This window comes from Panthera tigris, chromosome C2 (assembly GCF_018350195.1).
Source record: "Panthera tigris isolate Pti1 chromosome C2, P.tigris_Pti1_mat1.1, whole genome shotgun sequence".
Classification (NCBI taxonomy): Eukaryota; Metazoa; Chordata; class Mammalia; order Carnivora; family Felidae; genus Panthera; species Panthera tigris.
In genome coordinates, this window is record NC_056668.1 from 132,839,949 (window position 1) to 132,864,968 (window position 25,020).

Sequence of the window (25,020 nt, forward strand, 5' to 3'; positions counted from 1 at the left end):
TAAATCCCTGTAGGGCGACTCAGAGAGCACAGTACAGGCTCTGCCGAGGTCCTTTACTCTTCACCTCTCGCCGCCCCAACCCCGCCCGCGCCCCAGCATCCTTGCAACCAGTTGAATCAATTCACAGTTCAGGAGCCTGGGGAACGGAATTGGTTTCTGTATGTGAAACAGGTCTGCCCCTCTGGGGAAGCCCAGAGGGGAACGTCCGGAGGGCCTTTTCCAGGGCTGGGCGGGAGGGGAACGAGTCCGGCGCGCGGATCCGGGGCTCGAGGGAGGTGCAGAGGCCGAGCCCCCGAGCCCCAGACCTTCTCTCCCGGCCCCCAGACCTCCGCGGTCATTGCCCCTCGGGCGTCGGGCGGGTGATTGGCAGTTGCCGCAGCTCTAGGGGGACCCGGGTATCCAGGACGCGTGGCCGCCGCCGGTTGCCGTCCGCTCGCTCGGCGGCAAGGTTTCCGCGGCCCCATGACCTGGCCTGGGCTGGAGCAGCCGCGACGGGCGGCGACCCCCGAGCTGGAGACCGGGCGGCTCGCGGTGGGTTGGGGGCAGCCGGGGAAGGTCCCGAGGCCTACGGTGGGCAGCGCCGAGCCTGGAGGAGACGGCCGCGGGCGGAGGCGGGGGGTCTGGACTGCCCCCCTCAGGAGCTGCCCCGGGCCGCACCGCCACCGTCACGGCCCGGCCGCCCCTGCCCGCCGTGCGCTTCCTCTTGGAGCCGCAGGCCTCAGCGGGGACTCTGGGGGGCCGCGGCGGGGCCCGGCACGCGACGGCCTCTGGGGAGTTGGGGTCTGGGGAGACCGGGCTTCATCCCCCGCTCGCCCAGGCCGCGAGACCCTCGGGAGGCGCCTCCGCGAGGCCAGAGAGCAGCGGGCTCCCGCCGCTTCCCCTCTTCCTGAGCCCAAGGTGGGCACCCCGGCCCGGGGCTGGACGCCTGGTTCCCGCGTGATGAGCGCTCCGACCCCTGGCGAGGGGGTGGGGGTGCCCTGAGCCTCTGCGGAGAGCGCCCCGAGCCCTTGAGGCCGCCGCCGCGTTACCTCGGGGTGGGTGCCCCGTGGCCCGGTGGGCGCCCGGCCCGCGCGGGTTATTTTTGGCGCCCGCGGCGGCGCGTGTGCCGGGGCGTGTTTTCCTTCCCCAGGTACTGGGAGCCGGGGCCCCGCCGCCGCCGCCGCTGCCGCCGGAGCTGACTTGTGTCTCTCTCTTCTCTCCCCTGCAGGAATCTTCCGATAATTCTGCCGCCACGACTTGAACCGTGCGCGAGGCGAGCTCGAAACAAACATCACATCTAAATTAAAAAAAAAAAAAAAAAAAAAAAAAAAGCGGAAGAAGCGGCCGAGGAGGCGGCGGCGGGAGGAGGAGAGGAGGAGGGGCCGCGCGCGGCGGCCCGAGGCGGCGGCGGGGACGCGGGGACGCGGGGACGCGGCTTTGTGCTGGCGGGTCGTGGGGCGCCCATGGCGGAGTGCGGCCGGGGGGGCGCCGCCGGCGGGGCCCTGCCCACCTCCCCGGGCCCGGCCCTCGGCGCCAAGGGCGCCCTGAAAGCTGGAGCCGGAGAAGGCGGCGGCGGCGGCGGCGGCGGCGGCAGCAGCGGCGGCGGCGGCGGGGGAGGTCGCCTCGGCCACGGGCGGGCGCGCTATGACAGCGGCGGGGTTTCCAACGGAGACTGCAGCCTCGGCGTGTCCGGGGACGAAGCCCGAGCCAGCCCCGCCAGGGGACCCCGTGGCGCCGCGGTCGCCCCGACCCCCAGCCCGGCCGCCTGCTCCCTCCCCCGGGAGAGCAAACCCGGCGGCCTGCCCCGCCGGAGCAGCATCATCAAGGTAGGTGAGAGAAGGGCGCACATCGCCCACCCCCAGCCGTTCTCGGGGTCAGTTTCCCGAGAGGAGAGTGGTGGTGGAAGGAGGGGGTTATACGAGGAGTCCCCTGCCTACGGGAACCACTGGTGCATGGGTACTTGGGGTGCTTGAACAGGGATTGGATGCACACGGCATTTGGAAAGAATGGAGAGGTGATCCTTAATGTGCAGGGTAAGCTGTGCTCAGACATTCCCAGTTGAACTTGGGGCTGTCACCTTTTCCAGGACTGGCCTGGAATTATGGCCTGTACCTGGTTGGGCAGGACATTCTCTTCTGTGGTAGCCTTGACTGGTAACAGACTGTGCCTGTAACGTGTCTATTGTATGTTAAATACAGTGGTTATGTGAAAACATTTTCTTAAAAATCCCAGGGGGTGAACCAGCTTATTTAATTGGATTCTTCTGATCTGTATCTAGTTGCCTCTTGCAAATGGTTACACTTCGAGGGTGCAAAATCTCTGGTCCCTCACTCAAACGGAGAAATGGAGTAGGTTTTCTAAACACAAATGAAGATTTCCGCTTTCTTAGGCTCAAAAGCACTGAGACATTACAGTTCTGCACAATTTAATCTTTTCCTTGCTGCAGTAGGCAGGCCTCCAGTTCTGTGGAAGTTCTTTTGAGCAGTTTGCTTGGTTTTGGTATCTTTTGCATAGTGATACTTAGCAGCAGAAAGTCAGCAATTGTTTTGTGCATTTCAAGCTTAAGAAGTAATATTAGGAACTCCTGAGTTTGTGGTGGTTTCATTCTAATACTACATTTTGGTCTGCCGTGTAAAAATATTTCTCGTGACCTGAAGTGAATAAAAATAGTTGATGAGCTAAGAAGAGCAGAGCCTTAAGCAAGAGTAGCTCATTCTGCTTAAGTTCAGAGCAAATAGGAAAACATTGCTTTCTGAAAATCAAGGGGTTACCAGGACAATGAGCAGCAAAGCACATTGACAGGGCTGCACCCACCCTTCCTGTGGCTGATAACCCATGGGAGAGAGGGCAAAACAGGCCACAGTAAAGAGAATTGGCACTGGTGGTATTTGAAATTTAATTGGACCTGCAGAAATCTTCCTAAGTACTCTGTAGTGTCTGGTGGTGTTATCAGCTTCTGCAGTAATCTAGTGAAATATACCACCTTCCTACCCTCTGTAACAGGCAGTTGTGAAACTGCTTTTCGCTTTGTCATCTGTTTGTACAGTTTATGTCTGGGCAAGGGCACAAGTGAAGGGCTTAAAGATCAAGTGTGTTAACTACCTGCAGTAGGCATTGAGAATTTAAGGAAAGTAACATATTTTTGCTGCATACTTGGCTTTTAAAATGTGACTTACATTTTCTTTTGCTGTGTAGCTTCTGTTTCCATGGAAGTTGCTTTCAACTATGCATGGTCATCAATCCTATGAACAGAGTTATGTGTCAACTCTGTTTTTATTGGTTATCAGATATTTGTAGTGATATTGCATTGCGGTTTTAATGAAATTTGAGGTGAAATTCCAGAGAAGATACCAACCTACTTAATTTTAATTCTTCTTATTTAATTTGTTGGAGAGTCTGTTTTTGTACTTTAAAAAGAAAAATCAAGCTTTATTGGTGTCCATAGTGGGATTCACAGTGTAACTTATTTAAAACAGCTATTTAAATTTTATATTCAGAATAGGATGAAGGATGATTTGCCAATATTTCTGATATGTGGAATTGAGAACTTGTCGGTAGATATCATTTCTTCATTGAAGATTCTAGAAGCACATGGGGAAATCATTAATTATTCAGCAATCACTGGTTTTTGAGTTTTGAAACTTTGAAAGATATCTTTGTCATTTTTCTTTTTTCTAATGATGGCAATTGGTTTCTTGTTCAGAGTTGTATCCCTGGATACATATTGCCAGGAACATATTAGGGATTCAATAGATTGTTTCCTGAATGAATGGAGGAATGATAAGAAAGTACATGTTTATTCTAAGTTCTATTAATTTCTGAAATTGGTGGTTTGGTGTTTACTAGTCTCATATTTGTTCATTTACTTACACCTCCTAAGATGACTTGATTTACTCCTTTTTCTTTCCTCTTTGTCAATGTGCATTTTCTTAAACACACTTTGAAACTATGGAAATAGTGTTGAAAGTTGATCAAGCCTGGGTTATAGGAAAGCGGTATGCTATATTTAAGTCGGTAACTACTCGGTATATTTCCCCTTGAATTGGTGCCTTGAAGGATCAAGATTTTAGAAACTTAGTGTGGTATTTTCTGCAGACATAACAGTATCAAGACAATATTCTAATATTGTCTAATATTCTTTAACATCAAATTTCATAAATATTTGCAATGAATAGTGCACAGACATTTTTGTCATATGAATGGCAGAAATTATTTCACCTTTGTTAAAAAACAGTAGAAGAACTTAGTAGAAGCTCATGTCAAAAAGCAATAGCGACACCTCTTCAGTAGTTTCCTTATGTTCTTTTTGAATATAAGGGATGAGTTCAGTCAGGTGATGAAAAGATTGGGGCGGGAGTAGATGGGTAAGCAAGGTGATAATCGGGGACTTGAGGTCATGGCAGGGAGTTGCTGGCTGAGGCACAGAGGCCAGTATTTATGGGGTTGCTTTAGTTGAAACATTGGGCTTGTGAGCTATACCTTTTTCCTAGCTTTCATCTTCATTACCCTCTTGACATTCCTCTTGTATGGGGATCCCCAAGTCAGAGGGGGAAATAACAGCCTGGATGTGATAAGCAGTGGGCACAGAAAGGGTATTATTGCTGAGATGCAGGACATATGCAGAGATACACTGTGGGCTGACCAGAATTATATTTCTCATTTAAAATCACTTCTTTGGAACTCCATCTGTTTTGTAAATATGGTGTTGAGTAAAAAATTGTTGTAAAACTACATTTTCTGCCAAAATAGATGCACAGATCTATACTAAAAGCTCCTTGGTTATGGCTACAGTGCTGATGAAGACTCAGAGTGAGCAGCCTTATGGAATCTTTTACAAATACATTGAGAAGAGAAATAATCATGGAACTCATCACCAGACTTCTCTGCTTTTCCTTAGTTTAGTGGAAATAATATTACTCTTTTTAGATTATTTACAAAGGCCCATTACCAAAGTTTTAGGGAAGGAGCCATTATGTTTGTCATCTTAAGTAATCTAGTAAACGAAAACATCACTTTCATTTTCTCTTTCCATATTTCATTTCATCACACCATTCAGTACAATCTACGCCTTCTTTTGAAACAGCTAATTTGGTCAGTTGTTTAGGCGACATCTATTTTTTACAAATACCTCCATCCTTTAACTCAAAGACTTGGTCTAAAAATGTGAAGTAGCATTTAGGCCTTAGATTTCTTTTTCATTTTAGCAAGAAATGAAGTTAAAGTGCCCATTAGTTTAGATGGCTTATTTTAATTAAAACCGATTGAATATTATAGTTGGTATATATAATTGAATATTATAATTGAATATTAAAAAGGTGATATAATTTTCATAAAGTAAAATTCACTCTTGTTGGCGTCCAGTTCTATGAGATTGACAAAAACACACATTCATCTAACCACTACCACAATAAAAAATTCCATTGCCCTCCAAAAATTCTCCTGGTCCCTTTGTGACTTCCCCCCTTCCTGTGCCTGGGCTGTGGCAACCACTGATCTTGGGTACGTTTTAATAAATAGGAAATATAGCCATTGCATGATTTTGATAGCTAAAAGTAATAATAGCACATGCTACTTATTTTATTTTTTTTTTAATTTTTTTTTTTAACGTTTATTCATTTTTGAGACAGAGACAGAGCATGAGTGGGGGAAGGTCAGAGAGAGAGGGAGACACAGAATCTGAAACAGGCTCCAGGCTCTGAGCTGTCAGCACAGAGCCCGACGCGGGGCTCGAACTCACGGACCGCGAGATCATGACCTGAGCCGAAGTCGGACGCTTAACCGACTGAGCCACCCAGGCGCCCCACGTGCTACTTATTAAACACTATGTGCAAACACGTGGAAAGTACTTAATATAATTCTGTGACATGGTCCTGCCCCTGCCACGGAGGCTGAAGAAAACCCAGAGTTCAGAGAGGTTAACCACTTGCCTAACGTGCCAGAGCTGGTTTACCCCATTTTGGTATGGCTGCACTCTACTGCTCCCCAGATTACACTGACAGTTTTAAATTTTCTGTATAATTAAGGTAGCACTGGTGGTTTGGAATGCTGGCTTCAGTTTTTCCCTCTAAATGTAGGGGATATTGGAGGGAACCAAAAGACTATTCCTGCTGGCAGAAGTTGAGGGATAATATAGCCAGACAGCTGTAGTTACCTGTTGTGGCTGCTTGATCAGAGCCTCCACCTTCTTTGGGACAGTGGTTTGATCTTGTCCAAGGTAGCAGCTCATAGTTTTCTTAGTATCATTATGTCATTATCACAGTATCATCGTGTGTAGGGGAAGCCTTTTTCCTGCCTTTATACCAACATGTATATTCTTGTGTCTTGATGCTGAGCACCCCAAGGTGGGGAAGAAGCAGACGTTCGCATTTATTATATATATATATATGTTTAAACAAAATTAAAAAAAATGTACATATGGATATTATATTGGCCTATGGTTTAAATAAACTAGACTTTTTGCAGGCAAAAGCCGGGCTGTATTTATCAGTTCTGCAAGGATAACAGGTACTCAATAACCGTTTCTTGAATTAGATCTTAAAAATATCTGCATTTGGCTTTAGATTTTTCGGTTTTTAGATTTTTTTGGGTTTTGTTTGTTTGTTTGTTTGTTTCTTTGCTTTGAGTGGAGGGAAGGGAGAGACAACTGCATGCCCAGCCAACTTATGGGCATGTCATAAATATTAAACAAACAGTAACTGGATCATAAAGTGAGTTTGTCTGAATAGATAGGCAGACTGGATCATTTAAGTCAGAAAAATGTAATGTCCAGTCAGCCACTCTGCACTTCACTTTGTACTAATGCATTTTGGGCCACACAGGATAACTGTTGAAAGGCCAGGGCGTGGCTGCTTGTCTCAGCCCACTCAAAGAGCTTTTGTCACAATTCAGAGTTCGCTTTTCAGGAGTAATCAGAGGGTATTAATTTTCATGCCCCCAAAATTACTTGCCCCCTTTCTTGTTTTCCAGCCTCTCCTCCAAACAGTTGTTTGATCTGTGTTGTTGTTGTTGTTGTTGTTGTTGTTGTTGTTGTTGTTGTTTTCCTTCACCAAATCCAAATAGTCAACTGACAGGAAATTGTTTATTTTATTTTTTTAATTGCTGATCTTGGTCACTCAAGTCATTTTCTTAGAATGCTGTCTCCCAGAATCTGTTCAGTTCCTTTTATAGTTCTGTGTCTTCTGCAAGGGTGCTAAACTATTCTTTTTTTTCTTTTTTTAAATACTTAAGTTACTGATTCCTCATTATTCAACAAAATAGGGCAGTGTTATCTACAGCCTAAATGCAGACATAAATGAAGTATGAACATTCATATTTTCTCCCCAGACTTTATTTCATACATAGATATTCAAGAATAGATGCTCTGTTTCTTATTAATACGAAGTTCTGGCTGTCATCTACGAGACCTCTAAATTAGTTTGGTTACCTTTTTTATTTTATATCAATGGGATTCTGTAGTGCAAGGGATATTCAGATTATTTTTACCAGTTTACCAGAAACTGTGTGTTTGCAAGCTGCCTGACCAGCTTTTTTCTACTGATAATTGTGGTGGATCTAGAGGGTTGTGCTGGGCATAAGAGTACTTGGTTGTGGCTCAAACAAATCCTAAGCCACCAGGGAAGTTTCAGGAGTACCTATTTTATTCATGTCAGAATAATTGCATAGCTTTAGAGTGCTCAAAGCATATAATTAATCACACTGAGCTTTCGTGACAATTATGTGAGTGGTCCAGGCTGCTGGCAGGACACTTGGCAACTGCCTAGTTCCAAGTAGTCGAGAAGGGCAGGTGGCTGGGCACTGCTGGCCACCAGTTCTTGGTCACTTGGCAGGGGCAGTTAGGTAAACCGTGTTCTAGCTGATATTCTCAGCTGGGCTGCGCTCGGGTCATGTGCTGCACGTCTGGGTTATTCAGGAGGCAGAATAGTGGCGAGAAAAATAGAGGGTGTGGAGTGAGGTGCTTGGATCGGACTCTGGCTCCCTTGCTTCCTTTCTGTGTGGCCTTGGGCAAGATATTTAAGTCTGTATGTCCAGTTACATAGTCTCTAAAGTGGAAAAAATTAAATCCCCCTTCATAGTGTTGGGGTAAAGATGAAATGAGATGATGTGTGTGTGAAATACTCAGAGCAGAGTATGGTGCCTAAGAAGCACTCCATAAACAGTACCTACTATGTTTGTTTTTGTGATTTTTAGTTTCTCTTACTTGGAGTTTATCCTGAGATGAGCAAACTCACTTAGCTCCATTTGAGTTGGAGATTTGCCATGCCCGTTTTGGGAGTCTTGTCTTTTGAAATATGCAGAATGTACCCAGCGAAGTTTCTCAGACATATTCTAAAGTTGCTTTCAAAAACGATTTGTTTTGGTGCCTTTCTAAGTCAGGTGCCTCAGTACAACTGTGCGTGCACCTCAGTCGCCCCAGCTAAGTGATCAGACGGTACTGAACATCACTTTCATTGAGCCAAGCACCCATACGTCTTGATTTGCCCAGGACAGTCCGGATTTACACCTTTTGTCCTGGCAAAATTATTAAGAGTGCCTCCTTTTCTTCTCAGAGGCATCCCGGTTTGGATGATAAATAATGTGGTCACCCTACTGATCTGCTACTGATCACAAGGCCCCTGTGACTGCTCTCCATGCCCAACTTAGCCTTCAGATTTACACCTCTCTTTTCTCAGCCCGTGTGCCTGCCTCCTCTCTGTCATCTTCAAGGTCTTCCTCAGATAATCACTTCTTGCAATGAATTGTTCCTTTCTCTGCCTTCCAGCCACCACTCTGTATCTCTATACAGCCCTGTTTCTTTCTGCCTCTCAGGTAACTTGATCTTACTCACCAAGAGGTTGCGAAAACACCTAGTTTAATGTCTTGTGGGAAGCATGTTTTTAAGCATATACTTGTTGAATAAATGTGTGAGTGGATGAATAAATAGACATGGATGATGTAACTTACCTTAGGGGTTCAAAGAAGATATTATTTAGACTTCAACTGTTTTTTCTTAATTGAGGTAACATTGGTATAAACCTTATATTAGTGCCAGGTGTACATCATAATAGTTTGATGTCTGCATGCACTACAAAGTGATCATCACAATAAGTCTCGTTGCCAGTCATCGCTATACAGTGGGTCCCCTTCACCCGTGTCGCCCCTCCCCCTAAGCCTGTTCCCTTCTTTTTCTTTTTTTAATAATTTTTTCATGTTTATTTATTTTTGAGAGAGAGAGAAAGACAGAGCGTGAGCAGGGGAGGGGCAGAGAGAGAGGGAGACACAGAATCCGAAGTAGGCTCCAGGATCCGAGCTGTCAGCACAGTGCCCGATGTGGGGCTTGAACTCAAGAGCTGTGAGATCATGACCTGAGCCGAAGTTGGATGCTTAACCGACTGAGCCACCCAGGTGCCCCAAGCCTGTTCCCTTCTGATAGCCACCAGTCTGTTCTCCATATCTGGAAGCTTTGTTTTGTAATGTTTGTTCTTTTGCTTTTTGAATTCCACATATAAGTGAAATTCTCTAGTAGTCATTTGTCTTTCTCTGACTTATTTCATTTAATAATAAATAATAAATAAATGATTTATATAAATTTATTATATATATTATTTATGTATATATTTATATATCTATATATAAATTCATATATAAAAATATATAAAATATATACATAAATATATAAATATATAAGTTTATATATATTATATATATTTGTATATTACATATGTTATTTATATAAATAAATAAATAAATAATAAATAAATAATAAATAAGCATAATTCAAGGTCGGTTCAGGTTGTCACAAATGGCAAGATTTCATTCTTTTTATGGATGCATAGAGTTCCATTGTATAAACAGCATCTTCTTTATCCATTCATCCGTCAGTGGACATTTAGTTGTTTCCAGATCTTGGCTATTCTAAGTGATGGTGCATTGAACATAGGAGTACATATATCTTTTCAAGTTAGTGTTTTTGTTTTCTTTGGATAAATGCCCAGAAGTAGCATTACTGAATCATATGGTAGTTCTGTTTTTAATTTTTTTTGAGGAACCTCCATATTCTTTTCCATAAGGCTCCACCAATTTATATTCCCACCAACAGTGTACAAGGGTTCCCTTTTCTCCGTGTTCTCTACAGCACCTGTTATTTCTTATCTTTTTGATGATAGCCATTCTAACAGGTATGAGGTCCTGTCTCATTGTGGTTTTGATTTACATTTTCCTGATAACTAGTGATATTGAACATCTTTTCATGTGTCTGTTGGCCATCTGTATGTCTTCTTTGGAAAAATGTCTATTTAATCCTCTGCTTTTATTTGGACTGTTTTGTTGTTGGTGTTTTTTCCTATTGATTATATAAGGGTTTTAAAAAATGTATTTAAGATATTAACCCCTGGGGCACCTGGGTGGCTCAGTCGGTTAAGCATCTGACTTCGGCTCATGTCATGGTCTTGCGGTCTGTGAGTTTGAGCTCCGCGTCAGGCTCTGTGCTGACAGCTTGGAACCTGGAGCCTGCTTCAGATTCTGTTTCCCTCTCTCTGCCCCTCCCCCACTCATTCTCTATCTCTCTCTGTCTCTCAAAAATAAAAACTAAATGTTAAAAAATATTTAAAAAAAATATTAACACCTTATCAGATCATTTGGAAATATTTTCTACTATTCACTAGGTTGCCTTTTCATTTTGTTGATGCTTTCCTTCACTGTGTACAAGCATTTGAGTTTGATGTAGTCCCATTTGTTTATTTTTGTTTTTGATGCCTTTGCTTTTGGAGTCAGATAAAAAAATTAACACCAATACCAGTGTCACAGAGCATATTGCCTGTGTTTTCTTCTAGGAGTTTTATGCTTTCAGGTCTTAATTGAAGTCTTTAGTCCATTTTGGGTGTAATTTTTGTGTATGGTATAAGATAGTGGCCTAGTTTCATTCTTCTGCATGTGGCTGTCCACTTTTCCCAACACCATTTATTGAAAAGACTGTCCTTTCCCCGTTGTATATTCTTGACTCCTTTTACATGTACTAATTGACCATATAAGTGTGGCTTTATTTCTGGGCTCTCTATTCTGTTCTTTTGATCTGTGTGTTTGTTTTTGTGCCAGTACCATACTCTTTTGATTATTATAGCTTTATAGTATAGTTTGAAATCAGGGAGTGTGATACCTCTAGCTTTGTTCTTTCTCAAGTTTGCCTTGGCCATTTGGGGTCTCTTGTGGTTTCATACAGATTTTAGAATTACTTATTCTAGTTCTGTGAAAAATGCCATTGCAATTTTGATAGTGATAACATTAAATCTGTAGAATGCTTTGGGTAGTATGGACATTTTTGTAAAAATTTTTTAGTTTTTTAAAAATTTTATTTATATTGAGAGAGAGAGAGCGAGCGAGCATGAATGGGAGAGGGGCAGAGAAAGGGAGAGAGAGAATCGCAAGCAGGCTCCTTGCTGTCAGCGCAGAGCCCAATGTGGAGCTCAGTCTCACAGACCGTGAGATCATGACCTCAGCAGAAATCAAGAGTCTGACGTTTAACTGACTGAGCTGCCCAGGCACCCTGGGTAGTATAGACATTTTAATAATATTAATTCTTCCAATCCATGAGCATAGAATATTTTTCCATTTATTTGTGTCTTTCAGTTTCTTTCTTCAGTGTCTTATAGTTTTCAGTGTACAGTATTTTCACTTCCTTGGTTAAGTTTATTTGGTTAAGTTTTATTCTTTTTGATGCAATTGTAAATGGGATTTTTTAAAAAAAATATCTTTTCTGGTACTTCGTTATTAGTATATAGAAATTTAATGGATTTCTGTATATTGATTTTGTATCCTGCAACTTTACTGAATTCATTTATTCTAACAATTTTTCAGTGAAGTCTTCATGTCATCTGCACATAGTGACAGTTATAATTTGGATACTCTTTCTTTCTTTTTCTTGTCTACTTGCTCTGACTAGAATTTTCAATACTGTGTTGAATAGAAGTGGCAAGAGTGGGTTCCTGATCTTAGCAGAAAAGCTTAGCAGAAAAACTGTTGAGGATGAGTTTAGCTGTGGGTTTGTCATAAATAGCCTTTATCATGTTGAGGTATACATTACATCTATACCAACTTGAGTTTTTTTTTTTTTCATAAATGGATGTTGAATTTTGTCAAATACTTTTCTGCATTTATTAAGATGATCATATAATTTTTCTCCTTCATTTTTTAAATGTGGAGTATCATGTTGATTGATTTGTGACTGTTGAATTATCCTTGCATCCTGGAATAAATCTCACTTGATGATGATGTATAATCCTTTTAATATATTCTTGAATTTGGTTTGCTAATATTTTGTTGAGCATTTTTGTCTCTCTGTTCATCGGGGATATTGGCCTGTAATTTCTTGTGGTGCTCATTAGGTTTTGGTATCAGGGTAATGCTGGTCTCATAAAATGAGTTTGGAAGCATTGGTCTATTCAGATTTTCTATTTCTTCATGATTCAATCTTGAAAGATTGACTGTTTCTAGGAATTTATCCATATCTCCCAGAGTTGTCAACAGTTCAACAATTTGTTGGTGTGTAATTATTTATAATAGTCTCTTATGATGCTTTGTATTTCTACAGTATCTGTCGTAACTACTTTTTCATTTCTCTTGTTCACTCATTAATTAATTCATTCATATTTTTAGAGAGATAGTGCAAGCAGGGGAGAGGGGCACAGGGAGAGAGAGAATCTTAAGCAGGCTCCATGCTCATCACAAGGCCTGACATGGGGCTTGATGTCATGACCCTGGGATCATGATTTGAGCTGAAACCGAGAGTCAGACGCTTAGCCAACTGAGCTACCCATATACTCCTTTTTCATTTCTGATTTATTTGAGTCTTTTGTCTTTTTTTCTTTGTGATTCTGGCTAAAGATTTGTCAATTTTGTTTATCTTTTCAAAGAACCACCTCTTAGTTTCATTGATAATTTCTAATTTTTTTTTTTTTTTGGTTTCTATTTCATTTATTTCTGCTCTGATCTTTATTATTTCCTTCCTTCTACTAACTTTAGGCTTAATTTTGTTCTTCTTTTTCTAGTTCCTTTGGTGTAAAGTTGGATTATTTATTTGAGATTTTTCATGTTTCCTGAGGTAGGCCTGTATCACTACCAACTTCCCTCTTAGAACTATTTTTTGCTGCATCCCATAGATTTTTTGGATTATTGTATTTACATTTTCGTTTGTCTTAAGGTTTCTTTTGATTTCTCCTTTGATTTCTTTGTTGACTCATTGGTTGTTCAAAGCATGCTGTTTAATATATATTTATGATTTTTTCAGTTTTTTCCTTGTAATTGATTTCTAATTTCATATAATTGTGGTCAGAGAAGATGCTTGCTGTGATTTCAGTCTTCTAAAATTTATTGTGATGTTTTGTGGCCTAACACATGATCTATCATGGGGAGTGTTCCATGTAAACTTGAGAAGAATGTGTATCCTGCTGCTTTTGGATGGAATGTTTTGCATGTATCAATTAATACATCTCTATATCCATCTGGTCTATCCATCTAAAATCTATTATCCATCTGGTCTAAAGTGTTGTGTAAGGCCAGGGTCTCCTTATTGATTTTCTGTCTGGATGATCTATCCATTGATGTAAATGGTATATTAAAGTCCTATTATTGTATTGTATTATTATTATTATTATTATTATTGTATTGCTGTCAATTTCTCCCTTTAGTTCTGTTAATATTTGCTTTATATATTTGGGTGCTTCTATTTTGTGTGCATTAATATTTACAAATCCTTTTGTTGTGTTGGTACATTTATCATTATGTAATGTACCCCTACTTTTTTTGTCTTTTATGCTATTCTTTGTTTAAAAGTCTATTTTGTCTGATATAAGTATAGCTGCATCAGTTTTCTTTTTTTCATTTATGTGGAAGATCTTTTTCTATCTATTTTTGGTGTGTGTGTTCTTAGATCTGAACTAAGTTTCTTATAGGCAACATATGGATGAATCTTTTTTTTTTTAATCCATTCTGCCACTCTGTCTTTTGATAGGAGAATGTAGTCCATTTACATTTGAAGTAATTCTTAATAGGTATGTACTAATTGCCATTGCATTATTGTTTTCTGGCTGTTTTTGAGATCCTGTCTGTTTCTTTCTTCTTTTGTTCTCTTCCTGTGTGGTTTGATGCCTTTCCTTAGTGTTATGTTTAGATTGCTTTCTCATTATCTTTTACCTATCTAGTATAGAATTTTGCTTTGTGATTACCATGAGGTTCACTTATAACAGCCTATAAAGCAATCTATTTTAAATTGATGGCAACTTAAATTTTAACACATTCTAAACTCTACATTTTTTACTCTGGCTTCCCATGTTTTATGTTTTTGATGCCATATTTTATATCTTTGTATTTTGTGTTTCCCTTAACTAATTATAGTTAATTTTACTACTTTTGTCTTTTAACCTTCATTCTAGCTTTGTAAGTGACTAATCTACTTTTTTTTTTAATATTTATTTATTTTTGAGAGAGAGTGTGTGTGAGCAGGGGAGGGGTGCAGGGGCGGTGGGGGGGGGGGACAGAGGATCCTAAGTGGGCTCTTCACTGACAGTGGCAAGCCCAGTGTGGGGCTTGAACTCATGTACTGTGAGATCATGACCTGAGCTGGAGTTGGACTCTCAACCAACTGAGCTGCCCAGGTACCCCGTCAATCCACTACTTTTACTATATATTTTTCTTTACCTGTGAAATTTTTACTTTTATGTTTTCTTGTTATTAGTTGTTGACTTTTCATGTTAAAGAAGTCACTTTAACATTTCTTTTAAGGCCAGTTTAGTGGTGATGAACTCCTTTAGCTTTTGCTTATCTAGGAAACTCTTTATTTTCCCTTCAATTCTGGATGATGATCTTGCTGGTAGAGTATTCTTGGCTGGAAGTTTTTTTCTTTTAGCATTTTGAATATGTCATGTCACTTGCTTCTAGCCTGAAAAGTTTCTGTTGAAAATCAGCAGATAGTCTTATGGAGATTCCATTGTATCTAAAAGTTGCTTTTCTCTTGCTGCTTTTAAGATTCTCTATCTTTTGCTTTTGACATTTTAATTATATTTCTTGGTGTGAATGTCTTTGGGTTTATCTTATTCAGAACTCTCTGTGTTTTCTGAATCTGGATTTCTCTTTCCTTCCTCAGGTTAGGGAAGTTTTCAACCTTTATTTTTTCAAATAAGTTTTCTGCCTTGTTCTCTCTTCTCCTCTGACCCCTATAATGTAATTTTATTCTGCTTGATGTTATTCCATTGATCCCTTAAGCTATCTTTACTTTTTAGAATTATTTTTTTCTTTCTGTGGCTTTGTTTCAGTGAGGTCCATGGCCCTGTTTTCCAGGTTGCTGATTCATTCTTCTGCTTCATCTAGTCTGCTGTTAAACTCCTCTTGTGTATTTTTTCAGTTTAGTTATTGCATTCTTTAGCTCTGTGACTTTTGTTTGGTACTTTCTTGTATTTTTTTTTATTTTTTTGTTGAAGTTCTCATTGTATTCATTCTTCTGAATTTGGTGACAATCTTCATGGCCATTGCTTTGAACTCTTCATCAGGCAGTGGGAGAGTTCCGAGGGTGCAGCTCAGGTGTGGCTTTAGTGATATTGGGGAAGAGTACTTGTGGCAGGGCATGCTGGCAGCTTTAGAGATATAGGAGAAGAGCATTGGGATGGGGCATACTGGCAGCTTTAGCAAGGCTGTATCCATGCACACCCACCTGAGCTAGCAAGGTAGAGGGAGAGTGCAATAATGGTGCTCACCAGTGCCTCTGTCCCTAAAGAACCCCACCTGGTTCCTGCCCCTCTGGCAGATGTTTTATGACTAGAAAATGAATCTCCTTCATGTATTATCCAGTTACCTTTCAAACTACTGCCTTTGTGCTGATCCTAGGATGAACAAATCCATATATAAGCCACTCAAGATGAGTATCTCAGATTCCCATAGACCCCTTGGATCCTTTGGACATAAGCCCTGCTTATTTTCAAAGCTAGACATTTTGGAAGGCTCATCTTTCTGGTGCAGGTCGCAAGGTTTGGTGTGCCTGATGTGGGGAATGATGCTCTTACTCCTTAGGGAAAGTCTCTGGACCTGTGAGATTCACCACCCCTCCACCCCCTGCCCCATTGTGGTTTGCTATGCTAGGGGTGGAGTTTTGGGCAAGACTCTGTCTTTCTGTATCTTCTACCCATCTTGATGTGGTTCTTTTATCCCTTTTTGTGGAGGGGTTTGTTCAGCTAAGTTTTCAGTTCTTTTTCAGCAGGAATTATTCCATATATAGCTGTAGATTTGGTGTAAGTGGAAGAGGTAGGTTCAGAATCTTCCTAGCTGCCATCTTGGACCTCCTCCAACTCCAGTTAGTTTTGATAGAATATAAAACTCAGTGGACTGTGTACTTCAAAGAAGAAATTTATTTCACATACATGATTTTGGAAACAATCAAATGGAAGGAAATACCTTCATTTAATTTAGATCCAGAAATTTGGTTTGTTCAACAATTGTTCTGCAAGATGTTACTATAAATGATCTGTCCCTTTTGTGTCCCTGAAATCAGAGTAAACCTTTGAAAATTTCTTTTGATTTATGTTCTGCTATCAAACTTGAAACAGCATGGCAAGAGAGCTTACTTTTTGTTAAAGCATTTAATCTCTTTTCTGGTATTTGGTTTCTTTAGGTGATGTTTATAGTTTCTGCTTAATTTCAGCTTGTTTTTAAGGACCTGAATTACTTTTTATTGTCATTAATATTGGATTGTCAAAAAACATTCATTGGGAGTGCTGCAGAATTAATAGTAAAAAAGAAAATACATAAAGAATATGGAATACTAATAGGCAGACTTGTAGAAGTAGGATCTTTAATCCCTCAGCATATTTTGCATACAGTGTTAGAAATTCTACCTTTTGTTGCAACTCAAGGATTGGGTATAGAAGGGATCCTAAGAAGTGCTTTGTATGCATCATCTCATGCAAGTCTTCCCACAGCCTGCAAGGAGACTTTATCATTTCCTTTTAACAGACAAGAAACTCATTCCTCAAGGTTTGGGAATTTCAAAGCAAGGTCACAGAAATTGTAAGAGGCAAAGACCACATGAGACCAGGTTTAATTGACTTGAAAGCCCGCACTTTGAACTACTTGTCACCCACTTTCTACTTTATCTTCTGAAATGTATCTTTGACTTTTTCCTTTTTTCTCCTGTTTGCCTAAGGCATTCTGACTCCTTGATCGAGGCAGTTTCTACCAGTCCTAAAACAGCTGAGTGATTTTTAGGAAATTTTGGCCTTTTGTGGCTGCATCTTGGGATGAGGCCAACATGTGCCTAATCAACAAAAGCCATAGTGATAGTCCTGTCCACCATGCTGTAGATTTCTGTCTCATCCACAAAGTCAGGATTTTGCCCTTTTCCTCTCTGCTCTTCTTTGATGGATTTGAAAACTTCTTGGGGAAGTCATTTTCCTTTGTTGTTTCTTTTTTAACAAAATGCTGATTTACAGTTATTCACTCTTTAGGGTACTGGAAGGTAAAGCAGATAGTAATTAGTAACAATTTGTTTTTAGGTGAGCTTCTTCTAATAGTATCTATCCCTATTATTGTTTTGGAATTGTCAAATAATTACGAGATTATAGAATGCATTAATACATTACTAGGAAATCGGTATTCAGGTATTTTCATGGAGCAGGCTAAATATACTGATTTGTAAATATTAATAGCCCGAAACCAAGCAGCTGGATTTAAAAGTAATTAATAATGTAGATTCATGGGATATTTAGAACGGAAAGAGATTATGTAAAATTCTTTTGTAGTTAGAGATACACAAGGCCGTACTGATTAGTACATTTAGCTCCTGGCTATGGTTGAGTTCATTTATTTGCATATTAGCATAACACAATTGGAAAAAAAATTGTTATGTAATACTGCAGTATATGAGTATTAATAGAACAAGATGTGGTCTTCCAAGCACTACTTTTGAGAATTTGTTTTTTGCTATAGATAGCTGCATGTGTACGCATGCTATACTTGTGTATGCATATACTCTGAAGACTCTGTTTATAAATAGTAACGATTAAGAGCAAATCAAATAATGTAGTGGTAGGTTGACTCGAGTCCTGTCTTGTGAGAGACTGACGGGTAGCAGGTGTTGCTCTCTAAATTGAAAATGCCCAGGAAGGGGTGGGCTCTTTTTTTATGAGGATTGCTGATGAAGCCTCTATTGCTCTTGACCAATTAGTGTGGCCACAGAGGGATAAGTGACCTCATTTGCAGTTACCATTAGAATCACAAGCCATATGACTCTCTCCATATGGTTTCCTGCTATCTTTTATTTTTCATCTTCCTTCTGAGCTCTGATATCCTGTGGGCATAGTAGATGTGATTTTTCAAATAGCTAATATGGTTTAATGTTTATTATTGAAGGAAATGCAGTGATTAACTTAGATTTTTACTTCTACCAATCTGTGCTAATAGTCCATATAAATATCTAAAGAATTATTCAGATGTTTCATATTGGAACTAATAGAATTCCTGATACAATGCCAGTTTTAAGGATGTGTTTATCTTTGGAGTTTTTGATGGTTTGTTGAAAGAGATCTGTTCAAGGCTTTCTCTAAACATATTTCCGTAAATTTTTTATATATTAAAAAAATTTTTAAAGTAGAATCGCTGTGACATAGGATATGTACGTTTAGCTTTAGTAGATATTATTATGTGATTTTTCACCCACCAGGTTCTGGTTGCTCTAAATGCTTTCTTAACACTTAGTATGGTTATATAATAGTACCTTCCTGTGGCTTTTAGGTTGCATTTCCCTGATAATTAATGATGTTGAACACCCTTTCATATGTTTTCTTCATCATATGGATATTCTCCTTTGTTACATGCCCATTTAAAAAATTGGCCTTTTCTCTTTTAAAACATTGTAGGACTTCTTTACATTTTCTGGATATATCTTTTGTATGATATGTATATTTAAAATGTCTTCTAGTATGTGAGTTGTATTTTTCCTGTCTTAAAGGGTGTCTTTTTATTGAATACAATTCTTAATTTTAGTGAATCCAATTTATCAGTATTTTCCTTTATGGTTATTATTTTTGTGTCATGTTTAAGAAACCTTTACTTAGCTTAAGACCATGTAGGTATTCATTTATTTAATGTCTAGAACCTTTATTTTCACAGCTACATCTACAATATATCTGGAATTTATTTTTCTGTATGGTGGGAGATAGGGGTCAAGATTTTCTTTCCATATAAATATCCATTTAATTAATTCAGCACCATTTATTTGAAAATATCATTTCCAGGGGCACCTGGGTGGCTCAGTTGGTTGAGTGTCCAACTTCAGCTCAGGTCATGATCTCATGGTTCATGGGTTCGAGCCCCACATCGGGCTCTGTGCTGACAGCTCAGAGCCTGCGGCCTGTTTCAGATTGTCATTAATTATTATTGTCTGCCCCTCCCCCCACTTATGCTCTGTCTCTAAAATAAATAAACATTAAAAAAAATTAAAAAAGAAAATATCATTTCACCTCACTGCATTGCATTGGCCCTTTGTCATAAATCAAGAGGCTGTGTATGTGAGAGTCTGTTTCTGGAGTCTATTTTGTTATTTCGGTTTATTTGCCTATCCTTCTGTTCATACCACACTGTCTTTCTTACTAGTTATATAGCAAGGTATATACCCAAATGTACTAGATTGAAAGATATGTACAAGAATGCTTATATAGCAGCATTAACTGTAACAGCCCCAAACTCAAAATGCCCATCTTGTAAAATAGCATATCATATAATGGAATACTATAAAGAAAAAAAACAGAAAGAAAGAACAAAATGAACAGATAACTGCTACATGTGCCACGCCAGTGTCTCAAGCATAATGTTCAGGGAAAGACACCAGAGGTAAAGCAATACATATCGTATGATTCCATTTATATAAGTGCAAAAACAGGCAGACTAATTTGTGATGATAAAAATCAGAATAGTGGTTACATTTGAGGCTAATGACTGGTGGACGGGGGGGGACCAATAATAATTTTGGTGCTGGGTGACAGTAATTTTTGGCTGCTGGATCTGGGGATGGTTTTGAGAGTGGGCATGTCGTAAGAATCCATTGAATTGTATACACTCATGATATTTCTGGGGGTACATCATACTTCAATAAATAAGTTGATTTGAACAAGTCCATTGTGAAAATTAATCACAGTCAGGTGCTTTATTGGCTACTCCACTCTGCAGTAGGTGACAGACAGTGCCTTTCACAGTGTGCTGCTGTCTGTTGATCAATACGTGAAATGTCTTTTAGCTGCAGTGGAACGTTTGTGCTGTGGTAGGACCCGGAGGAGTCCTGAGCTGAGTGATGGCGCAGAGGGCAGGTAGAGGGAGGTGCAGCCTGCTGGAGTAATGTGAAGACCGTTTCTTCATGGACTGTATCGAGGGCACATAGGTCATGGGACCTGGGTGGGAAGGTGACTCCGTGGCGAAGGGCGTCCTGGTCACTGTAGTCAGTTTTACGCTACTGTGTTTGCTGGGGATATGCATGACTTGTTGGTGTCGTGTTGAGCATCTTAATCCGTTCAGGTGCGCTCAGAAGGTTTAATATTCGAAAGTGTGCCACTCATACAAAACTTTGAGAACCACTCATTTGTGGAGCACCTGTTCTCTGCATGACAGTTTTCTAGAGTGCGCTTTTTGGTCTCAAAAGCAGTTAGCAAACAAAAACCAGTTATCCAGGTCTTTAAGACAAAAGTGAGAGTTGTTTGATTACCTCTGAATGCCTAGACTCCCAGACGGTCAGCATACGGTTTTAGCTCTACTGAACACTTATCTTGTCCCATCTGACAATTCTTCCTGGTGGGGAAAACACCAAATCTTTAGATGGGTCATTTTAGGACACCAGAATTAAATCTAATCTCTAACACTAATAATGTGTAGATCTACTCAAGTCCAATGAAATTAGACCTTTGGGGGGGTTTCCTAAAGTGCCCTGGGAGATTTTAAGGTATAGCTAGGGTTAAGAACGGCTCTGAAGGCTTTCTCCTATATTAGGTCTTCACTGCATTTAGCTCTGTTACATATGAGAGAACAGGCAGCTCCAGGATTACACAGTGACAGGCTAGTGGTGATCCTGTGGTTGGTGGGGGACAGGGGTAGGGCAAAACCTTCAGCTATCTCACAGGAGCTTTCCTCTAAGGAGTTGAGCTGCCCTTTTTCTGAGGGAATACAAAATACCGAAGAAGGGGAAAAACTCCTTAGTCAAATCTGGAGAGACAGATTTTCAAGTACAAAAATGATGGTCTACACTGTACTCATGATTGTACCATAAGAATGTATTTTTGATCCAAGTAAAGGAGTATGTTGTGTCAGTTCCCCCGAAAGGCCTGGGCTGGTTATTCGGAGCCTTGATCTGCCTGGATTAATCATTACTGTGCAGCACTGCTTCCTCATCCATCTCTTGGCTCTCTTCTATCCCTCATAAAACAAAGGACATCGGCGCACCTATGACATTCTGCATGCGGAGGGAGAACCTCCCCGCTGGGAATATTTTTTAGGAAGAATTAATTGGACTGAGACATGAGCACTATTTCTAGAGATAGGTGATTGTACATTTCAGATTTTGCTGAAAGGAGTCTTTGCATTTCCTTTAACCACCTCATCTTGTGTTTAGGTGGCAACGTGGTAAAAATCCTTTTTACTCACGGAAGATGATAAATCGACACTTGGGAGACAGGTATCTATTTGTACGTGTAATTTACGCTGGGGGGAAGAGAACCGATCCAGTGACGCTTCAGCACCCCCCATTGTGGCGGGCTGACAGTCTGGGCTGGTATGTCATGACCTTTGGGTGAACGTCTACTTTCTGAATGCTGTGGCATTTTTCTCACCACACAGCCCCATGCGGTTAAGAAGAATGGCCGTTGAACTCCCAGAGCATCTGTAAAATATATTTTATTGGCTGCAAAGCGGTAACACGAAAATATCCAGTGTCCCATAGTTATGGCCTTGAGTACCCACCAAGTAACTTTACTCCTTAGCTTGGTTGCTCTGTTAGCACATCATCACCATTCACATTTATTCTTTCAGGCCAGGTTTTTTTCTCTTCCACATTGGCATGGGTGGATCTTCCGGCAGAGGAGCTTGTGTCTGCTCCTCCTGGGCAGGCGCTGCAGAAGAGGTCTGGTACGAGGGCCGAGTCTCTGGGGACTCCAGTCTCTGGAGGCGGGAGGAGTACCCACAGTCTGGCAGCAGAAGAGTGTTATGGTGCCTCCTGATCACGATGAGGGCCTGCTTATTAACACATACAATTTGATGGAGCAGTTTAATTTACTTCTTTATAAATGGGAAGAACAGTAGAAATGAACTTTAACATTCTTTGGGGGGAAAGCCTATAATCTTTTTGTGAACATTTGGTACTCTGTAATATTTACCAAGCAAAGAATCTGTAAGGAAAAAATTCTTTCCTACGGCATAATTAGCCAGATCTTCTTACCCATCTTTGTTAGGGAAGAAAGTATTGTTGAAGAATATTTTTAAATAGTTAAATAGCCCTTTTGTCCCAAAGAATAGCTGCCATTGATGAACGCTATCCCGAGGGGCCTGGAAACAAGACAGTAAAACAGAGTGCGAGAAGCAGGGCATATGGGCCTCTGCTGGGCTCCTTACTTCAAAGTAGATGAAAAGTGTCCTTTCTGGGGCAGCGCCCTGACCCCCTGCATTTATCCTGCTGTCCTCATTGTTACCAGATAGCAAGGCAAAAAAGAGGAAGATGGCTTAGAAGATGTCACCCAATAACAGGGTGTGAGAAAGCTCCTGTCCCCAGAGAGAATTCGGCAGCTCCTGGGCCCACTATTCCTCGGAACACCAGGGGCCCCTGGATCCATTAGTCATGCTCCAAAAGAGCACTTTCAGCCTGCTCCACACCAGGCTATAGCTAGGAAGAGATGTCATTGCACAGCAAGTTGGAGGAGATCTCTTGTGGCTAGAGGTGCCACCCAACTATGTGAGGGTAGGAATGGGGGTGGGGTGGGTGCTGGAAACAGTATCTCGGCGGGCCCTTAATCCACTGGTGGCACCCAGTGGTGTGCCAGGGACACTTGGGCACATTTATCAGGAGGCTGTGTTTTAAAGGTGATGGGGAGGAGAACAGAGGTGTAAGAAAAGGTACGGTCAGCTCTGGGGTGCTCTGCCTCTATTGTTGTCAATGGGATGCCCTCCATAAACAGCTCCAGGAGCTAATTCACGTGAGTGGTCAATTGAAGCTTGGCCCCAAGACGTGTCATGGAGCTGTGGCCCCTGCGCAAATGAGAACAGTAGACAGGTTAGCCTGGCTTGTGGATGTGAGAACTGGACAAGAGGGAGCATCTTGAGAGTGAGAGGAACAGTCAAGCAACTGCATTTGCAAGAAGGCTAATTTCATATGTAGAGAGGACAGCTAATCTAGCCTTAGGCTCTTCTGCTGTCTAAATAGAGCGGTCCCCTGGGGTTAGGTTTAAAACCAACAAGAGAAGAGCCTCAAGTAGGTTGGGAGGCTGGATTCCCCTAGTTTTCCTGGAGAGGCTCAAATGCGAGATGCGGACTCCAGCCCCAGCAGTCAGGAAGCTGGCCTTAGAGACCAGGGGCTGCCGGTCCAGAGTTAAGGGCTCTGATTTAGGGTCTGTGCCCCTGTGTCATTGAAAGGACTCTGCTTTCTCCTCTATTTGCCGTAGAAATACGAGACTTCTTGCCTGCCAGATTTCTTCCATGTCTTTTGGTCACCTGGGTAAAAGTACTTGTTGCATGACTGATGTGGTAAGTAAAACCTGTATAGATCTGGGGAGAATCTGTTATCTGAATGATTCAGTTTCTGCCATTTTACCGTCGATTTGATTCTCCACGTGAGAAAGGTCCATGCTGTTCCTGTAAGTTTGTTCATAAATCCATTAAACTGCTTGCTCTCCTCCCCTCAAAAACCCCAGCAAAACCTCTATCCTATTTTAAAGGTCATATTGTAATTTTTCCCCTTCTCTTATCGTCCGTAACTTAAAATGTTGTTTTCAATACTCCCTGTTCCACCTTATTTGAATATCATGTTTTGGTTTCATATTTTTAATTTCGCTCACTCTTTGACTTTGCTTTGCTTACTGTTTTAAATGGCAACACTGAATGCCAGGCCTGTGTATTCTCCCTAGTCCATCCTTGTTATTATTTCTCAGCTCTGTGAGCTGGTGGGCTGGCAGGATCATTTTAGTCACCACCAGGAGAGTGACCTTGAAGTCTTCATCTCAGTTTCAAAAGGGTCTGTGTAGTAGGTAGCAGTGACTGTGATACTAAAGAAAATCACCTTCGTATTACTGTGGACGATGGTAAAAATTCAGAGAGAAGAATTCAGGCAGTCTCTTAAGGCAGTAGTAACTTAAATACAGTTATTTCTGTGTTTTTAGTATTTTTCAGTGGACTTGAAAAGATGATACTTTCATTAGCAAAATTACAAATTACACTTTATTTTTTCCTCATAGAGAGTATCCAATTGAAGACAGAGGATCTGAACTTTATATCTATCTTATATTTTGACTTCTAAGAAAATCAGTTAAACTATATTATCGTATTTTCTATAAATTGAAATATAGCTACATGTTGGTTGATCTGCTCATTTCATCAGTATAATTACCTGATGTTTTGAAATAAGTTTAAAACCCCTAAAGCAAGATGTTTTAAAAACATAAAATGATGGTTTAAAAAAGAAAACCTTCATAAACCAAAGGAAAAAAAAATCTGGGCAAATTCATTTGTATGTTAATAACACCTCATATTTGCATAGTTCTTTAATCTCTAGGAGGCACATTTAACATCAGCTCAGTTTCCTTTCGCAACTATCTTGTGCAGTAGACATCATTTGGTGGCCCCCATTTTACAGGCGAAATGTGGGGGCTCATGTGTACAAAGTCACATGCAGTCGCACAGAACGTTAGCAAGGCTGACCGTGGGCCCCAGAACCCCTGGCCTGCCGTCCGGCCCTCCTTTCACTCTCTTTCCATGCCGCAAGTACCTTCACACAGTTTACTCACATAAATCAGGAAAGTGGCACTTAATTCCTCACCCACTTAACTAACAAGAGACAAA

General features: G+C 41.0%; 1 protein-coding gene across 4 annotated transcripts in view; it reads left to right on the forward strand.

The window, feature by feature from the left end:
• The first annotated feature begins 1,427 nt into the window (after positions 1 to 1,427).
• The window catches only part of PLCL2 (phospholipase C like 2), a 194,259-nt gene continuing 170,666 nt past the window's right edge, over positions 1,428 to 25,020 (forward strand). For all 4 annotated transcript variants that reach the window (XR_006222085.1, XM_007087351.2, XM_042998654.1 and 1 more), the window contains exon 1: positions 1,428 to 1,805. Coding sequence is in view for 3 of the 4 variants with exons in the window: in XM_007087351.2 (XP_007087413.2) it covers positions 1,443 to 1,805 (363 nt within the window). In the remaining variant the exon portion in view is untranslated. The remainder of the gene's footprint in view (positions 1,806 to 25,020) is intronic.